The sequence below is a fragment of the Diabrotica undecimpunctata genome, chromosome 3 (assembly GCF_040954645.1).
Source record: "Diabrotica undecimpunctata isolate CICGRU chromosome 3, icDiaUnde3, whole genome shotgun sequence".
NCBI lineage: Eukaryota > Metazoa > Arthropoda > Insecta > Coleoptera > Chrysomelidae > Diabrotica > Diabrotica undecimpunctata.
The window spans coordinates 93553776-93568483 of NC_092805.1; the positions used below are offsets into that span (position 1 = coordinate 93553776).

At 31.9% G+C, this 14708-nt stretch overlaps 2 protein-coding genes across 2 annotated transcripts; both read right to left on the reverse strand.

The window, feature by feature from the left end:
- Positions 1-280: 280 nt before the first annotated feature.
- On the reverse strand, positions 281-5335 carry LOC140435808 (uncharacterized). The gene is made up of 2 exons (XM_072524525.1): positions 5100-5335; positions 281-595 (listed from the first exon to the last, which is right to left on the reverse strand). The coding sequence occupies exons 1-2, from the start codon at positions 5255-5257 to the stop codon at positions 379-381; spliced, it is 375 nt and encodes a 124-aa protein (XP_072380626.1). The 5' UTR covers positions 5258-5335; the 3' UTR covers positions 281-378.
- Positions 5336-9492: 4157 nt separating this feature from the next.
- Positions 9493-11142, reverse strand: LOC140435809 (uncharacterized). The gene is made up of 2 exons (XM_072524526.1): positions 10873-11142; positions 9493-9812 (listed from the first exon to the last, which is right to left on the reverse strand). The coding sequence occupies exons 1-2, from the start codon at positions 11028-11030 to the stop codon at positions 9596-9598; spliced, it is 375 nt and encodes a 124-aa protein (XP_072380627.1). The 5' UTR covers positions 11031-11142; the 3' UTR covers positions 9493-9595.
- Positions 11143-14708: the final 3566 nt, after the last annotated feature.

Here is a 14708-nt window from a genome sequence, read left to right on the forward strand (position 1 = left end):
TCTTGTGCTGCAGAAAGTGGCACAGGCTGACTATAACAAAAGACAATAATAGTAATCGAAACCAAGACTTACGAAAAGTTGTAACGCCGTTGATGATGATGAAAGCACATGTTATACAGTTTGTGTTTTTTCCGTTGATATTCAAAACTAGTCGATCGTCATATATTTTCCATTTCTCAACGAGGAAAAGAGTCACGGTTATGGTAGAGTATATGCTTTTTAAGTTTATAAAACTATTCATTTTATTTCACACAAATTGTGTTTTATAATAAAATAAAAATAAAAAATAAAAAAAAATTTATTTCTTCCCTTTTAAAAATATACAAATGAACACATAAATAACTTGTATGCAGCCCTTTTAGATATAAGTTATGTCAACTACCAGCCATGACCGTAGCCTACCAAAGAATATCCATTGCCGTAGCCTCCGTAACCTTGTCCTAGACCGTGACCGTGTCCTAAGCCATAACCGTACCCCAGGCCTCCACCATATCCGTGACTAAGTCCGTAAGAAGGTGATAGGGGAGCACTGTGGTAGCTCACTGCAGGTGCTACGTAGGTTTTGATGGCAGGTGAATGGTAGTCGACACGGGAGCTAAAAAAATTAATACATTAAGAAACACACTTTAAAGAAATATTTACCAATAATTTGTTAATAAAGACAGTACCTACAAGGAATGTAGGAAAGCTTTAAAGATTCCAGGTAAATAGCTTTTTCAAAATAATAAGTAAAGGAACAATATAATAAAATTATTATGGATAGCTATATTGATTACAAAAATTAACTGTTGGTAAAACTAGACAAACTCACAATCCAATTTTTTTTTTATTTCTCGTATCTACTTTTGCAACATATAGTCAGTATAGATACAGATCATTATTAATCGAGTATAAAAAAGTGTAGAAGATGTAATACAATAAATAAACAAACGTCTGTCGATTTTCTAAGCTAGTGAGGACTTTGGTGGTTATATTGTTAACATAGTTAATGATATTAAAATTCCATAAATATTATAAATAATGACATATTATTTGACTACTAATATTGGAAGTGAAATTTTTATCTTTGACTTTTTTATTTAAATATTAATTTTAAAATTTTTTTGAGAAAATAAAAGGAAAATCATTCTAGATTAATCATTTAGATTTTTGAATAAGACAGGATTTATAAACATCGTTATCTGAGTAAAAACAATATTATATTTCTATGTTCATCTAGATTTCCAACATCCTTTGGTAAAATAAAGGTTTTGGATGTCATTTAACGTTATAAAATTATTGAATAAAGTTCTATGTCATATGTGCATTTTTTTTTAATTTGGGCAATAATTATAAAACATTTAACCGTTAAATTGTAACATGGGAAGATAAAATAAGAAATGGCCTAAGGTAAAATAAATAATCTAAATCATTACTAGATAGTAATTGGGAAGTACGGAACTCATAACTACAACAAAAATTCAATATATGAAACCAAAAGATTTTAAAACAAATTAAAGGGTAACACTCTGCCTGAATTGGTGTGGGGTGAATTGAGTAGCTCTATAACCGATGCAGCCGGTCCCAAGCCCGGATAAAAGAGGAGGGATAGAGGAGTAACACCTCTAAAAAAAACCAGGGTTCAGCTGACCAGGCTGATAGCACCCTGTGAGGGTCCCTGCCTGGGGTACAGGTGAAAACCGGTCAACGGTCTCGAGAGCAGAGGATGGCTGGAAAAGTCACAATGGTCAAGAGGGCGGAAGAGCCAACAGCGTCTGATCCAGAATGGGCGGCTGAAGAAAAGGTCCTCCAAACGGGGGTTGTGGCGTTAGGAATTAGCAACCTAACACACAGAAAAACGTAAGGGTAAGAAGAACGAAAATCGCAAGATGAAAAAGCCAAATACGGAAACACATCCCCGGGTGGAAATCCACAATCGGATACGGGGGGGGGGGGGGGCAATATGTTGCGAAGAGTTCGGAAGACCCAGTCTTATCAAAGCTCAACCAAAAATCGAAACGAAGAAAAGATAGAACATTCATATTTGCAACATGGAATATACAAGGATGGAACAAAAAGGCGACGGAAGTGATCAAAGAGTTTAAAGAAAGCAACATCGACTTACTAGTAACAACAGAAACCAAAAATAAAGGAAATGGAACGGAAACAATAGAAGACCATATCCACTGCTGGAGCGGAGTTAATAAAGAATGTAGAGCAAAGGCAGGAGTAGGAATACTAATCAAAAATAAGTGGAAGAACAGGGTTAGAACATGGGAACCAATCAACGAGAGAATAATTAAAATGCATATAGACATATACGGTAAAGAGACAGTGATACTCGGAGTATATGCACCAACAGACGATTCTCCGAGAGTAGAAAAAGAACATTTCACGGAACAACTCCAGAATCAAATAGAGCTAATTAAAAAGAACGTGGAGATAATTATAGCAGGAGACCTTAACGGCAGAACCGGAAGGAAAGAAAACGATAAAGTAGTGGGGAGATTTGGAGAGGATGAACAAAACGATAACGGAGAACGTCTGATTGAATTATGCGAATTAAACAACCTAAAAATCACCAACGAATTCTTCAGACATAAAAATATTCATAAATATACATGGACGCAAGAAACACGAAAGCTGAAATCGATAATAGACTACATAATAATCAAACAAGATACCACAATAAAGATAAAATATGTGCGAGTCAAAAGAGGAGCAGAATGTGGAACGGACCATAGACTACTGACAGCAAAAATGGGCATTAATTGGAAACATAACAAGACCCCCTCCACAGAAGAACCGTTGAACACTATAAGAGAAAAACAATACAATATAGAACTACTCCAAGAACAATCAATAAGAGAACTATACCAACAACGTCTAGACCAAAAATTAATAGAATTTAGGTACGGCAACATCGAAGAAATATACGAGCATACAAAGGCGAGTATAAAGCAAGCAGCATTCGAAGCCCTTGGGGAAAAAGAACATATAACAAATAAACAGCACTATAATGAAATAAATGAACCAACAAAAAGAATAATTGAAGAAAAAAAGCAACTATACAGAAAATGGCTGACTACAAACAACGATGAAGTTTATAAAGAATATAGAGAAAAAGATAGAGAAGTGAAAAAACAAATAACACAGCAAAAGAATGAAGAATGGGAAAGAATCTGCTTAAATATTGAAACATATATAGGAGGTACAAGAACTTCGGAGTCATGGAAAGTACTGAGAGGATTGAAACAAAACTCAAAAGAAAAAACTAAATTGGGAAATATACAGGACAAAGAATGGAAGGACTACTACAAGGAACTATTAACAGAACAAAGACCACAATTCATTGGAAAAAAAAACAGGCGAAGACGAAGCAGATTCCCACAACAAGAAATAGAAATAACAGATAGGGAAATGAGAACGGCCATAAAAGCAATCAAAAATAAGAAAGCACCGGGACCTGGAGGCATCTCACCTGAGCTTATAAAATACGGATCAAAAAAATTACACCGGATGATACAATGGATATTTCAGAAAGCCATAAATGGAGAACAGCTCCCAAAGGAATGGACGGCGGCATATATGACATCTATATTTAAGAAAGGAGATAGAAAACGATGCGAAAACTGCAGAGGAATAAGCGTAATATCATCAATAGGAAGATTATATGGGAAGATACTGCGAGAAAAGATAGAGCAAGCGATAAAAGGCAAAATCGGGGAGGATCAGGCAGGCTTCACGGCAGGAAGATCATGCATAGACCACATATACACACTGGAACAACTGTTGGAAAAGAAAAAAGCAAAAAATAGAGATATACACTTGGCATTTGTGGATCTGAGAAAGGCGTATGACTCTGTACCAAGGTCAGAACTATGGGAGGCAATGTACAAATTAGAAATACAGACGGAACTCATAGAAGCTACAAAAGCTCTGTATAAAGAAAATAAAGTGTCCATTAAAATGGGAACAAGAATCATATGAGACTTCACCACAACAAAAGGGCTCCTGCAGGGTTGTTCCACATCTCCAACCCTATTCAAAATATACTTAGAGAAAGTCTTAACTACATGGAAAAGAAAATGCGAAGGCATGGGAGTACCGGTACGGAACGAATACCTATATACGTTAAGTTTTGCAGACGATCAAGTTGTGATTGCACAAGACCAAGACGACCTCAGCTACATGATGAAGAAACTACAAGAAGAATATACCAAGGCTGGCCTAGATATTAACCTCGCGAAAACAGATTACCTATCTACAAGTGAAGAAGACATAGAAGATCTACAGATTGATGACAACGTAACAATCAAAGGAAAGGATAAATTCAAATACCTGGGGTTTATAATCACGAAAAAGGCAACAACAGAGGAAGAAATTACACAAAGATTAGGACAAACAAGAACAGCAATCCGACAACTTAACTCAGTATGGTGGGATAGACACCTAAATATGAAGACAAAAACGCAGATTTATAAAACATTAGTGCGAAGTATTATGACATATGGGGCCGAAAATTGGATCATAAACAAGAAAAACAGCAGTAAGATAATAGCAACAGAGATGGAATTCCTGCGAAGATGCTGCAGAGTAACAAGAATGGATAGGAGACGTAATGACGAAATAAAGCAAAGAACATCAATAGAAACAGACATACTAACATATATAGAACAAAAAAGACTAAAGTGGTATGGACATGTAAGAAGAGCTAGCGACAGCAGATGGATAAAAAGAATAACCGAATGGAGCCCCATAGGAAGGAGGAAAAGAGGACGACCCCGAAAATCCTGGAGGAACGAAGTAGACGACGCCATGAGTAAGAGAGGACTAAACGATGGAGAATGGAACAACAGAGAGAGATGGAAACGGTTGAGCGAGGGAAGGCAGTGAATACTGTAGAATCCCTAAATATATATAAAGGGTAACAAATAAAATACTTGCCACATTGTTAAAAATTATTTGCAACATTGAAACAATTAGGTGAAATACTATTCAGAATTTTTAATCATCAAATGAAATTTAAATCAATACAATTATTATAAAAATTTAAGGGCTTTTTAATCATCATTCATCATTTGTAGGATAGATTTTAGTTAAAAATGAATAAAATTTACCTATAACTAGTTGCTGGAGCTAATCCATATTGGCCGTATCCTCCATATCCTCCGTATCCACCATACCCACCATACCCACCATATCCTCCGTAACCCAAACCACCTGGCTTAGCGTATGCAATTGTCACAACAATAAAAATTATCAGCAATTTAAACATAATGCGTGAGTAATTAAAATATTTTGTAAAAAATGTAAAAATATTTGTTACTGTTGTGTTGTTGAGCAACTTGTGGATCTATAATTCAGAAGTAAACCATCTTTAACTTTTATACTAATTTTTGAACACCTTGTTGTTCTCCGTTTGCGCATGACTTCGTTCTTGTATCGCACATTATTGCGATATTATGAGTCCTTTGTTAGGAGATATTTGTTTTTTTTTTCATTAACAATATTTGTTACGATTGAGTGGTTAGTAAACCTCGAATTTTAAGTGTGTGGAATAAATTTTTCAGATTAACAATTTTTCGATCACATTTGTACTTAAATTTACAGAGAAAAAATATAATCAATTCAATAAGTTAGTATTCATTATTAGTAGTAATACGACATTATTTGGTTAAAAGGTATTTTGATTATATTTTAACCATATTCTAAATAATTTTTTTTTTTGATGATTTTAATTAACTTTTAAAAAAACCTTAATATAATATAGTCCAGTAACTCGGGCAGAAAATAGGACCTTACCTCCCAATTCTGTCGGACTGATTGGATTTAGCTGAAAATTTGGATTTGAGCATATCTTAGCATCCTATGCAAAAGCAATATATGGGCAAAGTGTGCTTTTTGATTTTAAGGGATTGACACTACCTCTAAGTTGGAAAAATAGAAAAACACGTACTTAGGCATTTTATGCAATAAAATCTGATTGAATTAAGTAAAGTAAACATATTTAAGGATAATTTGTTTTTTAGTAAACATTTTCAACTCTTAGAAACCACAGCTTATGATGTAAATAACATTAAAAATAATTTTTTACAACTAATGAATTAAAATCAATAACAAGTCATTCGTCACTTGTGAAATGATGTTTCATTGAACTACAATGAACTACGTTCAAAGAACTACATTTTTTTACTGTATCATTTTTATATATATTATAGTTTTTAAGTTATTTATTTATTCCAATACTTGGTGTTATGACTATGCCATAAGCTGCTTTAAAATCGACAAAATAAAATATATTATGCATATGTATGTATGTATATATATATATATATATATATATATATATATAAATGCTTAGTAAGAATTTTATTGCAGCTTCACCTCGTAGGGGACCCAGCTAAACTGTTTAGACTTTCTACACTGAGTATACTCGTTAAAAATTTATTAATTTCATATTTTAATTATTAATATTTCATTCATCAATAACTTGCAGCTTCACCTCGTAGGGGACCTAGCTAAACTCTTTAGACTTCCTACACTGAGTATACTCGTTAAAAATTTATTAATTTCATATTTTAATTATTAATATTTCATTCATCAATAACTTGCAAAACAAGCTTGTTCATGATCAATTGATCTATAGTTGGCATTTATTACACTCTCCATAAATTTTTGTACTTTAAATATACTATCTCCATTCTATATTTATATAGTTCTATATTTTAACATCTCCCACTGTTGGTCAGTTGGTCTTGAGTAATGCTTTGACATTTTAATTGTATGGTTCTCCCATTGACTGTGGGTTCAACTGAACTATTGGTATTATACCCCATTTATACACTTCGTTTCTAACTTTGATTTCTATTTCTAAGTATTTCAATTTCAAGGTTCTATTTCTTCTTTTCTATAGTATTGGTAGTGCTTGGTAGACCTTTTTATTGTAGTTATCCACCCACTATCTAATAGATTGTTGAGTCTAGTTCTTACATTCACACTCTATGTCCACTTCAGTTGTCCCCATACTAACACTCAAATTATTACTGACAGGTTTGAGTGTGAGATCTGGATTATGCAATCTGCATAAAGTAATCTATATAATTTCATATTTTATCAGTTGACTTCTTATATTAGTGTCAGTTGGACTTTTCGTCAATGTTCAGTTTACCATATATATTTGAAATGTGCAGACCATATCACCATGATTGTGACTGCTCATATAGCACTATGAAGCTTCTTCAAATTAAAAAAAAAACTAAACTGTTTATCCTTTGTCTAGTGTTGTGTAAATGTATTATTTAATGTTTATGACAATAATAAAATTGCTGGATAGCCTATAATTTTAACGAAGTAAGTCTAAAACGTTATTTAAATTTTTTATCAACCATCAACTTCGAGTTTTTTGAATTTAATTAATTTTCCTTCCCTTGGAAAAAACGTTTATTGGCTTATCTCAGATGCACCGGAAGATGCTCTGAGAGCGGAAATACTTGGGCAAGATTTAATAAAAACTGTGCTCGATATCCGCCTTGTATTTGGTTAACTTTAATTTACTTTTTGTTTTAAAATCAGATGTTACCGTATGTGTCTTTAGGAAGTTATTTCGTTATTTCTTCCTTTGATGAAAACGATTCGATTTCACGTTCAGGGTTTTCTGCTCAGTCGCTCTGATGCGTTTTGCAAGGATGAAATACGTACTTAACTGTCTTTTGTATATATTTATAAAGGTTATTGCTTAAATGAATCGATGTAATGTGGAATGTAATTTTAGATTCCTCATGTCGACCTATTCATCGTCTGCTTGCTTTGAAAATTCTAGGGGGCACAGATTAAATTTGAAATTTGATTTTTGGTTTCGAACAAGTAGAAAACTTCGTATTTTTTATGTGGCCGTATGCGTCTTTAGGCATATATTTCATTATTACTTCCTTTGACCCAAAATATATAATTTTACGTTCAAGGCTTCCTACTCAGTCGCTTTGATGAGTCCTGCAAGGGCGAAATACGTATAAGCGAATTGTAGAGGCATTATACGTGAAATCAAATCTTTACTATCTTTTCTATACAGTTATTTACTCGTATTGCGAGTATTCATCATCATGATCATTATCTAGCTTTCCTTTACCACGTCCCTTGCTGGACATAGGCCTCCCTTAAACTCCTTCATTCTTTACAATTTTGTGCTCTTTGTTGCAAATTTTTGGTGATACCCCTGATATTGTCAGCCCAACGTGTAAGTGGTCTTCCGCTACAGCGTTTATCTGCTCTCGGCCTACAATTTGTAATTTTGCTCGTCCATCGTGGGTCGTGCATTCTCTGCCCAGTTTTATTTCAGTTCCGCAATGCGTTTCACAATATCAACAATACCCGTCTTTCTTCGCAGATCTTCATTTCTTATTCGGTCCCGCAACGTCTCGTCATAGTGGCATTTTTGTAATTATTGTAAATAAGTTTACTATAATTTACTAATATATTTACTATTGTCATTTACTGCTTTCATAAGACTGTCCATTTTGATCGTGTCGAACGCTTTATGAAAATCTATGAAAGTGGAAACAAGAGGTTTGTTGTATTTTATAGATTTTTCAATGACTGTCTTTAATGTTTGAAGGTGATTATTGGTACCATAATTTGAAGGGAATCCTGCCTGCTCTCTCGGTTGGTAGAAATCTATTTTTTTCTCCAACCTTAATCTCACTAACTTAGTGTAGAGCTTGTATATGTGGTTCAAGAATAGGTCTATAATTTGCTAGGTCCGTTCTATCTCCTTGTTTACGCAAAAGGAAGGTTATAACATTGTTAAATTCTTTGGGCACCTCTCTTTGCTGCAAACATAGATTAAACAGTTTCCTTAATTTATTTAATTGAGAGTATTAAAAGCCAGTTTATAAAAGAACATTGCTTAGATGAATCTATATGATGTCGAATGTAATTTTAGATTCTCCATACAGCTCCATTCATAGTTTGTTTACTTTGAAAATTGTAGAAGGCACCTACTAAATTAAGAATCTGAATTTCGGTTTTAAACAAGTAGATTTTTACTTTTTGTTGTAGGATAGATAAAGTTTGATATACTAAAATAATCAAGACATGAGATATACAGTTATTACAATCGTCTTATAAACAATGTGTCTTGGAAAAGACTAGATTGGAGAAGATCTGTAGAACGGCCAAAAAAAAAGGTATAAAGATGCAGTCATAGAGGATGTTGAGACAATGGGAGTGAGAAAATTAAAAAAAAAGACACAGGCTGTATATAATGAAAGACAATAGTAAACGTAACCAAGTCTTAAGAAAAGTTGTAACGCCATCGATGATGATGAATGCACATGTAATAATATAGTTTGTGCTTTTTCCTTGGTATACAAAACTAGTTGTTCGTCATATAATTTTTCCGTTTCTCAACGAGAAAAAGAGTCACGGTTGTTGTAGAATAAATGCTTTTTAGTTTATATAACTATTCATCTTATTTTACACAAACGTCTTGTGTTGTATAATAAAATAAAAATAAAAAATAAAAATAATTTATTTTACAAATTTTTTCTTTTACAAAATATACAAATGAACACATAAATAAGTTGTATACAGCCCTTTTAGATATAAGTTATGTCAACTACCAGCCATGACCGTAGCCTCCCAAAGAATATCCATTGCCGTAGCCTCCGTAGCCTTGTCCTAGACCGTGACCGTGTCCTAAGCCATAACCGTACCCCAGGCCTCCACCATATCCGTGATTAAGTCCGTAAGAAGGTGATAGGGGAGCACTGTGGTAGCTCACTGCAGGTGCTACGTAGGTTTTAATGACAGGTGAATGGTAGTCAACACGGGAGCTAAAAAAATTAATACATTAAGAAATACACTTTAAAGAAATATTTACCAATAATTTGTTATTAAACACAGTACAAATAATGTAGGAAAGCTTGAAAGATTCCAGGTAAATAGCATTTTTAAAATAATAAGTAAAGGAACAATATAATAAAATTATTATGGATAGCTATATTGATTACAAATTAACTGTTGGTAAAACTAGACAAACTCACAATCCAAAATATAGATATAGTCAGTATAGATACAGATCATTATTAATCAAGTATAAAAAAGTTTAGAAGATGTAATACAATAAATAAACGTCTGTCGATTTTCTAAGCTAGTGAGAACTTTGGTGGTTATATTGTTAACATAGTTAATGATATTAAAATTCCATAACTATTATAAACAATGACATACTATTTGACTACTAATATTAGAAGTGAAATTTTTATCTTTGACTTTTTTATTTAAATATTAATTTTAAAATTTTTTTGAGAAAATAAAAGGAAAATCATTCTAGATTAATCATTTAGATTTTTGAATAAGACAGGATTTATAAACAACCTTATCTGAGTAAAAACAATATTATATTTCTATGTTCATCTAGATTTCCAACATCCTTTGGTAAAATAAAGGTTTTGGATGTCATTAAATTATTGAATAAAGTTCTATGTCATATTTTCATTTTTTTTTAATTTGGGCAATAATTACAAAACATTTATCCGTTCAATTGTAACATGGGAAGATAAAATAAGAAATGGCCTAGGGAAAAATAAATAATCTAAATCATTACTAGAAAGTAATTGGGAAGTACCGAACTCATAAATACAACAAAAATTGAATATATGAAACCAAAACAACAGATTTTAAAACAAACTAAAGGGGTAACAAATAAAATACTTGCCACATTGTTAAAAATTATTTGCAACATTGAAACAATTAGGTGAAATACGATTCAGAACTTTTAATCATCAAATGAAATTAAAATCAATACAATTATTATACTCGTAAAAAAAGGACTTTTTAATCATCATTCATCATTTTTAGGATATATTTTAGTTAAAAATGAATAAAATTTACCTATAACTAGTTGCTGGAGCTAATCCATATTGGCTGTATCCTCCGTATCCTCCGTATCCATCATACCCACCATACCCACCATATCCTCCGTAACCCAAACCACCTGGTTTGGCGTATGCAATTGTCACAACAATAAAAATTATCAGCAATTTAAACATAATGTGTAAGTAATTAAAATATTTTCTAAAAAATGTACAAATATTTGTTACTGTTATGTTGTTGAACAACTTGTGGATCTATAATTCAGAAGTAAACCATCTTTAACTTTTATACTAATTTTTGAACACCTTGTTTTTCTCCGTTTGCGCAAGACTTCGTTCTTGTATCGCACATTATTGCGATATTATGAGTCCTTTGTTAGGAGATATTTGTTTTTTTTTTTCATTAACAATATTTGTTACGATTGAGTGGTTAGTAAACCTCGAATTTTAAGTGTGTGGAATAAATTTTTCAGATTAACAATTTTTTGATCACATTTGTACTTAAATTTAGAGAGAAAAACTATAATCAATTCAATAAGTTAGTATTCATTATTAGTAGTAAAACATTATTTTTTTTAAAAGGTATTTTGATTATATTTTTAACATATTTTAAACAATTTTTTTTGATGATTTAAATTAACTAAAAAAAACTTTTATATAATATAGTCCAGTAACTCGGGTGGAAAATAAGACCTTACCTCCAAATTCTGTCCGACTGTATGGATTTAGCCGAAAATTTGGATTTCAGTTTATCTTACAGTCCTTTGCACAAGTTATATATGGGCAAGGTGTGCTTTTTGATTTTAGAGGGTTTAAACTACCCTTAGTGAAAAAAATAGAAAAACATGTATTTAAGCATTTTATGCATTAAAATCTGTTTGAATTAAGTAAAATAAACATATTCAATAATAATTTGTTCTTTAATAAAAAAATGAACTATTATAAACCGTTTATGACGTAAAAAACCTCAAAAATATTTTTTTACGATGTAAAATGATACTTATGAATTAAAATCGATAACAAGTCATTCCTCGCTAATGTTTCATCGGTATTAAAGCATACCTTTATACAACAAATACTTAAAATGAATATTTCTAGTGTAAAATGTTTTAATTTTCCATTTAGAAAACTAAAATTTCATTCCTCGCTTCCTAAAGACCACTACAACAACTTGTTCCTTGCTTTTGAAAAATTTTTTTGGTTGCAACTTTTTTAACCCTTAGAAACTACCCTCTATGCTAATAAGAGTACGAAGCATTCAATATTATTTATTGATGCCAAGAAAATCATGATAGGTCTATTTTTTATGCTCCAAAATTATCTCATTAAAAAATCATTGGTTTTTTTTAATAAGTCAGTTAATTTTCAAGTTTTAAATATATGTACATAACCATCTCGAAGGTAATTTTAAAAGCTATAAAGTTAGGCTCATAAGAAAGCTAAACTACCCTTTAATTAAAAAATAATTAAGGTTTGAAGCAACTGAAACAAGGGGTGTTCACACCAAGAACCAAGACATACATTTTCATCGGTGATATGTTCATTGTTTTTTAGAGTACAGTTTATATAAACGAGACTATTTATTAAAAAAAAACTACATTTTTGTACTGTAAAAATTTTAATGTATATATTATATCTTTTAAGTTATTTTGAAAAAAAGAACATTTTTTTAGAAATTTTCAAAATAGACGATACAGTTTATTATAACTTTTTTCAAAAATAATACACTTTCAACCAGTCAAACTCCTGAATGTAATAAAGAATACTAAAATAAAATATATTGTAAAAGAAAAACGAATAATTCTGATTCTGGTGAATATTATGTTAATTATACTGCTCTTTTTTCCTTAAAATATTCGATGAGTCTATCTTTAACGATCTGTAACTTACTCAGTTTACATGAAAATGACTTTTTGTAGTTCTCATTTTAAAGATTTTTTATGATCTATAAAAAAACTTTTGTATCATTACCCCCCAAAAAATCAACCCTATTGAAAAATATCTCCCTTCACCCATCATATCTTAGCTTGTATTGTATCTAGAATATCTTTTAGAAACTGAATCTCATTCTTATTTTATAATCTTTCCCAACCCCTTAGGCCTCACTCCTAACACCAAAATAGTTTAAATTGCAAATCCCTACTTGTGATGAATCATTGAAAAGACAATAAAAAATGCTATACAATGGTATTAATAATAATTATACAGGATAAAGCAATAATTGTGAAATTTTGGCTTACATGGAAAATTTAATGAGGTTTTTGTTGAACTACAAATTTGTTAAAAATGTGTGGCGGTAAGTCTGGTGACCTTGGTGACCACTCAATAGAACCTTTCCTTCCAATCCATTCGTTTGGATAATTCGTATCCACCAGTGCCTAACTGGAGCTGCATAGTGAGGAGGTGCTCCATCTTGTTGGAAGTGCAGCAAATCTTCGTCTAGAGCTAGGTTGCCTTGATTGTCCCTTTGGTTCTCTAGTTCATGCACAATTAAGGGTTCGATGATGTCTTACAGCATATTGAGATAAATGTCGCTACTTAAATTGCCTGGTATAAACAAGTTGCCAATTATAGCATCGCCTAATATTCCTGCCCAAACATTCAGTTTTTCAGGATATTGAGTAGGTATGACCTTCTCTGAATCGATGCGAGTTCGCACCACTCCAGTACCGACAGTTTTGTTTATTTACACTACCATTCAGCATAAAAGTAGATTCATCAGTGAAACAAATATTTTTTAACATTCTCAGTTCACCGCGAATTCTTTCAGTTATGAGTTTACAAAACTCAATTCGTCGGTCTGGATCATCATCGCCTAGTTCTTGAAGAATTTGTGTTTTGTACGGGTGAGACTTATGTATTTCAACATATTTCTAACCGACTAATGTAAAAGTCCTGTCATTGCAGATACTTGACGTGTTGATGCAGTAGGCTCTATTGCAAAATTTCCAAGGACCTCAATTTGGGATTGTTCATTCAGTAATCTTGGGGCATCCCTTTTTTTATTTTGCACTGATCCCGTTTCACTAAACTTTATAACTAAATCGCGGACGTACACGTGGCTTATTTCAAATACATGAAATATTTGAGCTGTTCGTAAATAACACTGGTTCTGGGAATCAAATATAAAATTGATCTCCACTCGTTCAGGTAATACTGTAAACCATCGTGACAACTACAGCTGAATAACAGTACCGATCGTACAAATGATGAAAACTAATGACATTTAGAATTCTTAAATAAACGAAAAATTATTGAATCTGACAGAGCCCAAAAAACAAATGTTTTCAACTTGTTTTGCAAAAACGGCAAATTAAGTTTTAGTTAACAAAAAAAAATTCCAAAGGACACTTATCATTAAAAATAATAGTCCGGTAGATAGCATTACAAATACAAAAGTCGTAGCAATCCTAGACTTCTAGACTTCGTCAACTTCTCGATACTTAGAAATTTGCTAAAAATAAATATTAAGTCTAACGACTTTGGAATTATTTAGCAAGTAACAAGTAGAGGAATTCAGCACTTTGCTGTTAAGATATTTTTTTGCTGGAAATAAAGAAAAGTCTGAAACGAACTGAATTATTTCAAAAATAACTGATAATATGATAATATAAATGATCTTATGAATAATAATAAATAAAAGTCTTAAAATATTTCACAAATTATCGAATGGTCGAAGGGCGCCGCTATATCGCCAATGGTTAGGAATAAATAAACGTCTGAAACGACTTAAGTTTTATTTCTATAAAACTTATGAACTATACTAAGCTTGCGTGAATTACCCTGTTTTCAAATTTAAATTTATATTTAAACAGCGCACATTTATATAAATATTCAAGTCGATCGGTCTCAGCA

Coding starts and splice junctions, on each gene's coding strand:
- LOC140435809 (XM_072524526.1), bottom strand. CDS start 11,030: ATGTTTAAATTGCTGATAATTTTTATTGTTGTGACAATTGCATACGCC. Junction 9,813..10,872: donor GCTCCAGCAACTAGTTATAG/GTAAATTTTATT, acceptor TAATTTTTTTAG/CTCCCGTGTTGACTACCATT.
- LOC140435808 (XM_072524525.1), bottom strand. CDS start 5,257: ATGTTTAAATTGCTGATAATTTTTATTGTTGTGACAATTGCATACGCT. Junction 596..5,099: donor GCTCCAGCAACTAGTTATAG/GTAAATTTTATT, acceptor TAATTTTTTTAG/CTCCCGTGTCGACTACCATT.